General features: G+C 33.3%; 1 protein-coding gene across 1 annotated transcript; it reads left to right on the top strand.

Moving 5' to 3' along the window:
* Window positions 1–6,415: 6,415 nt before the first annotated feature.
* On the top strand, window positions 6,416–6,850 carry LOC138905084 (uncharacterized). Its single transcript, XM_070193587.1, has one exon. It carries the CDS (start codon window positions 6,416–6,418, stop codon window positions 6,848–6,850), a length of 435 nt encoding a protein of 144 aa, XP_070049688.1.
* The last annotated feature ends 233 nt before the right edge of the window (window positions 6,851–7,083 follow it).

Here is a 7,083-nt window from a genome sequence, read left to right as displayed (position 1 = left end):
GTAGCAACAGAAGAGGACTTGGCTTTCGGAACACTGCACCTAAATGGGATCCCAAAAGCAAGTACCGCACACTCACTGAGAACAAGATTTGCACGCAATGTGGTAACACTAATCACTATAAAAGTGAATGCACTGCAAAAGAGAAGGCAAGTCAAAAGAACAAAAGATTTGTTCTAGGGAAAAATAGGCTGCCAAGTTGGGCTAAAAAGAATGAGATTTATCCTTTTCCCTATAGAAAGGGACCCAAACTAGTTTGAGTTCCTAAGACTAACCCCTGATTTCGTTTTGCAGGTCCAAGTGAAGGGGAGCAGCCAAATATAGTACATGGATATTGACCTGAGCGGTTTTGGTTTTGATGATTGACAAAGGAATACATGCATGAACTAGGTCTATGGACAATGCACATAGGTAACGGGCAGAATCAAGCAAAAGGCATGTACGTGAAAGAGATAAGTATAAGTGGTTATTTTTGATAATCCCTGAACGAAAATATTGCATATTTGATAAGGAGTGGGTGCCCTTACTTGAAGAGAACTCTATCGAAGATAAGGAAAGAGTTAGGAGTTAAAGATAACTAGAACTTTTCCACCAAGGAAGAGTAAAGCATTAGACTTCTAGTTAATCCTTATTCTACTAACTTTATAAATATTAGTTTTGTTCTCTTTTACAGGTGATGCACACATACTAAAGTTAAGCACGAATTGAGAGCAAAATAGCAAGGCATTTTGTGAGCAATTCCTGTGAGATTTAAGAGTGCGATCCTGAAGCTACACGAACCATCTTGAAGAACCAGCTCCATAATGAGTTTTATGTGTCTTTCTTTGTTTCTAGTTGAAAGTGTAGTAGGCATTTTGAGTTGTACCTTTCAGCTTTCTAAGAAGCAAATTGTACTACGTACTCGAGTTGTATCTTTCAAGTTAGACTTAACTTGAAGTAGTCGCAACAACCTGTGGCGTGTTGCTATAAGGGTTAGATTTAATCCTTAGGTTTGCAAGAGGTTGTAAACTCTAGTTGTATTGTTCAAGTTAGAGTTAACTTGAAGCAATCGCAACAGCCCGTGGCTGGTTGCTACAAGAGTTATAGGTAATCCTTAGGTTTGCAAGAGTTTGTAAACTTTGTTGTTGGCTCAGAGTTGTAGTGAAGTGTTTGGGGAAAATCTTCCTAGATAGTAGGTCGTGGTTTTTAACCTTTTGAGACGGGTGTATTTCACATAAAAATTCTTGTATTTTTTACTTTCTGCATTATTTATTCCGCAACTGTACTGTAAGGAACGCATAGAAGAACCGGGTCCTTTGATAATCCAGTTTACGCGAAAATTGGGCCCCATACAAATCAACCCCCTCTTATGTGGTATTGAAGTATAAAACAACAATTGGTATCAGAGCAGGTTATCCTTGAAGAGGCTAATACCTTAGGAATATATCAAGATGAGTGCATTACCTGAAAATTATACTGAGCAATCCACCACTAGGCCACTACTATCCAATGATCACTACTATTGCTTATGGAATGGGAGATCTAAAAGAAGAAATAGAAAGAAGGAACATGTTCATGATAAGAAGAAATACAACAAAGGGCCATCCAAAGCAATGGTTGCTTCCTGGGAAGAATGTTCAGATGAGGACATTAATGATGCAGATGATGATACTGAACGAGCTCTTGTAGCAATTCAAGAATCTGAAGATGAACCCGATGAAGAATCTGAGATAATTCTTCTGGACCTAAATGATAAAATTAAATTCCTTTCTAAAGATAGACTATCAGAACTATTGTTAACTTTAATTGATAAATCTAAGAATATAAGTTCTGAAAAAGAACAGCTGTCAAAAGAGTGTAACTTTTTAACAGCAAAGTGCAAAAACCTGAAAATTAGGGCTTGTGAAACTGGAAAAGAAAATATTGTTTTGAAGAATCAGGTTCATGCACTTGACACAACTATCTTAAAACTTATATCTAAAATCTGAAATTGAAGTTTGGAACATGTAAAGAAATAGCTAGTGTCACACAACTCACACTACAAAAATCTTTAGGAAAGGTAAAACATGAGCTATATAAGAGGGATGAACAGGTAAGAGTCCTAACGGAGGATCTGAACAAGGTCAAGCATGAGCTAGACAGAACTAGTAAATAGAACAAGTCCTCTGATGCACTTTCATGGCTAGAAGAACATCATAGTAGCAACAGAAGAGGACTTGGCTTTCGGAACACTGCACCTAAATGGGATCCCAAAAGCAAGTACCGCACACTCACTGAGAACAAGATTTGCACGCAATGTGGTAACACTAATCACTATAAAAGTGAATGCACTGCAAAAGAGAAGGCAAGTCAAAAGAACAAAAGATTTGTTCTAGGGAAAAATAGGCTGCCAAGTTGGGCTAAAAAGAATGAGATTTATCCTTTTCCCTATAGAAAGGGACCCAAACTAGTTTGAGTTCCTAAGACTAACCCCTGATTTCGTTTTGCAGGTCCAAGTGAAGGGGAGCAGCCAAATATAGTACATGGATATTGACCTGAGCGGTTTTGGTTTTGATGATTGACAAAGGAATACATGCATGAACTAGGTCTATGGACAATGCACATAGGTAACGGGCAGAATCAAGCAAAAGGCATGTACGTGAAAGAGATAAGTATAAGTGGTTATTTTTGATAATCCCTGAACGAAAATATTGCATATTTGATAAGGAGTGGGTGCCCTTACTTGAAGAGAACTCTATCGAAGATAAGGAAAGAGTTAGGAGTTAAAGATAACTAGAACTTTTCCACCAAGGAAGAGTAAAGCATTAGACTTCTAGTTAATCCTTATTCTACTAACTTTATAAATATTAGTTTTGTTCTCTTTTACAGGTGATGCACACATACTAAAGTTAAGCACGAATTGAGAGCAAAATAGCAAGGCATTTTATGAGCAATTCCAGTGAGATTTAAGAGTGCGATCCTGAAGCTACACTAACCATATTGAAGAACCAGCTCCATAAAGAGTTTTATGTGTCTTTTTTTATTTCTAGTTCAAAATGTAGTAGGCGTTTTGGGTTGTACATTTCATCTTTCTAAGAAGCAAATTGTACTAGGTACCTGAGTTGTATCTTTCAAGTTAGAGTTAACTTGAAGTAGTCGCAACAAGATGTTGCATGTTGCTATAAGGGTTAGAGTTAATCCTTAGCTTTTCATGAGGTTGTAAACTCTAGTTGTATTGTTCAAGTTAGAGTCAACTTGAAGCAGTCACAACTACCTGTGACCTCTTGCTACAAGGGTTAGAGGTAATCCTTAGGTTTGCAAGAGTTTGTAAACTTTGTTGTTGGCTCAGAGTTGTAGTGAAGTGTTTGAGAAAAATCCTATTGGATAGTAGGTCGTGGTTTTTTCACTTTTTGAGCCGGGTGTTTTTCACGTAAAACTCCTTGTGTTCTTTACTTTCTGCATTATTTATTCCGCAGCTGTAGTGTAAGGATAACATAGAAGAACCAGGTCCTTCGATAATCCAGTGTTAGGGATATAGTAGATATACCCTAGATCCAATCTCATATGTGATGATTTGAACATATTTTTGTGAACATTATTTGATATAAAAATATATGGCATTTGATATTCTTTTATCATATTTATTATCAATTGCTTGATTAATTTGATAAGGTCCTTGATTAAATTTTGAGACTTGACATCATGATGGAGATTATGATCATGAGAGTAAAGTTACTTAAGAATTTGATCTAAATTCTGTTCTTGATAGTAGGATTATTAATTTGGACATTAATAATCTGGTTAGATCAATATTTATGTGATCATATTTATTGGATAAAGATTAGTTGATATTATTAACTAAATTACATAGATAGATGATGCATATAGAGATATGATCATTGAACTGACTCATTGGATAATTCCTAGTGGTTAGAATTACCATAAACTGTCAATAGGATATTCTCTTAAAGAATGTGATGTAAGACTTTTCTTTGACCTCAGATCGTCATAGTAATTGACAAGTTATTTCTATTGCTTTGATACTAGACACCTATGTCCCCAAGGCGATAGATGAAAGGATATTGGGTATGATTGAATACTTGTAGAATTAGTGATTGATCAAGATGGAATCTGTCAACTCTTGGTAATGTGAATTATAAAAGACCAAATTAAGACCTTAGCCAGGGCAATTGAATGAAAGAAGAAAAGAGTTTCTTAGGTCATCCAATGGTCGATTATATTTGACATGAACACATAGTTGGTCGCCTATTAGGATTTGACAGTTGAACCATATCCTAGGGTGACCTAGAGCTATAAGGGCAGAAAGAAATACTACATTATTTTTCTACTGGTTCTTGAGAGTAAATTGTATATTTTATTTTATCCGGTCGTTAAGGAGTGTTGCTAGACGCCACCCTTGATTAGTATATTGATGTGATCAATTTACTACCGGCTTAGTATTGAACCTATGGGGTCGCACACTAACGAGTGTTCTGATCTTTTCTAAAGGATTAATCATTTTATTATTTGATAACTAAATTAAAGAATTTAATTAGTCAAATAAACTTAGTTATTTGTTCAAATAAAATATTATTATATTTTTTGCTAGCACAGAGATTATAACTAATATTGTGAACAAATTGAAGTTTGCTATTTGGAATAGAAAATTAAATTATATCTCTTGGTTAAAATATATATATGATATATATAATTAACACTTATTTTATATAAGAGATGTTATATAAAATATTAATAAAGTCTTGTTAGTAAATCCAATTTTGAATTGGATTAATTAACGTGGAAAGTCCATATGGACTTGTCGGCAATTTTCAACCCATTTGATATGGGAGTTAAATTTTTTAATAGGAAAATATTGATAAGTTGAATTCAATTTTGAATTGTATTAGAATTGGAGAGTCCGTGAAAAGGACTAGCCACGGCCATCGGCCGAACTAATATCTTTCAATGGAAAAGTTTTACAAAGTTTATTTTTTGAATAAATTTTTACCCTAAATAAATCATCACCTAACCAAACAGGAAAAGAGTTTATACGTGATGATATATAAAAGGTGATGGAGAAAGTGAAAGTGAGAGTGCAACAAAAGCCAAGAGAGAAAATACAATTACAAGAAAAGTGTTTCTTGTTCTTCTATCTTTGAGTTGAGATTTTTGAGAAAAATTTAAACATAATGTTTCCTTCAATTTGTGTATGGGTTTCATTGATCAAAGAGTTGATAGCAAGGATCAGTCTTAGTGTGGATACACATATAGTTTTCGCACTATCGAAAATTTTTTTGAAACGAGACTCTCTTCACCAGGTACGTTTTAGATCAGATCTTTGTCATGTAAATAAATTTTAAACACAAAAAGATCTGCCTAGGATTGTTATTGTCTTCTCGTGTCTAAAATTTATTTACGAAATATTTTAAGATTATATTTGAAGAGTTCAAACCATACTACTTGTGTATTGTTCAATAGTCAAATTGTTTGATTGCATATTAGATTGATATTATTTTATTATGAATAAAATATGTATACATATAAGTTAAACTACTGAGATAGTTTAGATACGACGGTAATCTATAATTGGTTATTGGATTCTACTATTATTTTAATTGTTATTAGTTCATGAGATATTAATTAATAATAATACTCTAGCATGAATTATTTATATGTGATATATGTGATATACAAGATAAACATGTTAGAAGAATGTTGAATTTCGTTTGCATGTCACATGCTTGTCCGTTAGATAATTTTGAATTATTTATTGCATGTGATGTAAATTAATTTAGGATTAAGCGTGTAGATAATTTGAACTAAATTCATGTTCTATAAAATATTTGATCATTATATTATTAAAAGTTGTTCTTAATAACAATTCCCTCTTACTAAAACTTGAGTTCTTAAATAATAAAATATAAGATATTTTATTATAAAGCTATCCATCAAAATAAATAATTTTATTTATTGTTTATAAGGAGCGGCGTGACAACCATAAGACTTATATTTCGAGAATATGTTAAAATTATTTATTGTATTAGATGCGTGGATTGAAAGAATTATTTAATTTTTACACTAGACGTCTGGACTACCTGGGGAGTATAAAATTTAATAAGATCTTTGCTATTATGATGGTTGAACTCAACTATGCCAATAGGATCGACCTGACTATCAAGGGACTATTTGACATAGAGCTATTTAAGGAAATTGTATGGAGATACAATTGGTAAGAGTACATACCTTTAAAAATATATGTGAGAAACGACTTGACTTCCAAGGGGCTCATATAGATTGTTAAAGGATTCCTTTACTCCACTAACAGAAATAAAGATTTCTTAAACTATAATGAGGGTAAATAGTTTAAAATAATTAGTGAAAATATCATTTAGATAAAAGTCCATATCTTTATGATATATACAAATATATTCTTATATTATTGCATTTTAGATTTCTCAATATGTCTGTTATATCATTGCGTGAAATACTTGAGACCAACAAGTTGGTAGGACCAAACTTTGATGACTGGTATAGAAATTTGAGAATTGTTCTCATGCATGAAAAGCTCATTGATATGATCGATAAGCCTGCAAAGCTAGTCCCACCAGAGAATGATGTTGAAGGCACCAAGGTTTATCAGAAATACCTGGAAGAATGCCTTGCTATTAAATGCATCATTCTCGCTTCTATGAGTTCTAAACTCCAGAGGAAGCATCAGAATGTGGATCCAACTACAATAATTGAACATCTTAAGAAGATGGTTGATATAGAGTTGGACATTGGAAATTCTCTAGTTGGACCCCATCTCAATCATGTGATTGATCTTATCGAAGAACTTGAGAAGTTGGGGTACAAGCTTGGTAAAGAACTTTCTAAAGATTTGATCAGTATATGATGTTGAATGTTTTCACTGTAAGAAGAAAAGGGCATTGGAAGAGAAATTGCAAGGAGTATCTTGCAACTCTAAAGGATAAGAAACAAGGTAAAACATTAATGAAAAATATTTTCAATATTTCTTTAGCTACTACTAATTCTTCACTGTGGGTATTAGATGCTGACAGTGGTTATACCATCTACAATATGTTGCAAGGGTTCAAGATAGGTAGGAGACTAAAGAAAGAAGAAGTT

This window comes from Nicotiana tomentosiformis, chromosome 2 (genome assembly GCF_000390325.3).
Source record: "Nicotiana tomentosiformis chromosome 2, ASM39032v3, whole genome shotgun sequence".
Lineage (NCBI taxonomy): Eukaryota > Viridiplantae > Streptophyta > Magnoliopsida > Solanales > Solanaceae > Nicotiana > Nicotiana tomentosiformis.
Note: the sequence above shows the minus strand (reverse complement) of the source record. Positions and strands in the feature narration are given on the sequence as shown.

Bases quoted from the DNA above. Each gene is read 5' to 3' on its own strand.
- LOC138905084 (XM_070193587.1), top strand. From the start codon at position 6,416: ATGTCTGTTATATCATTGCGTGAAATACTTGAGACCAACAAGTTGGTA.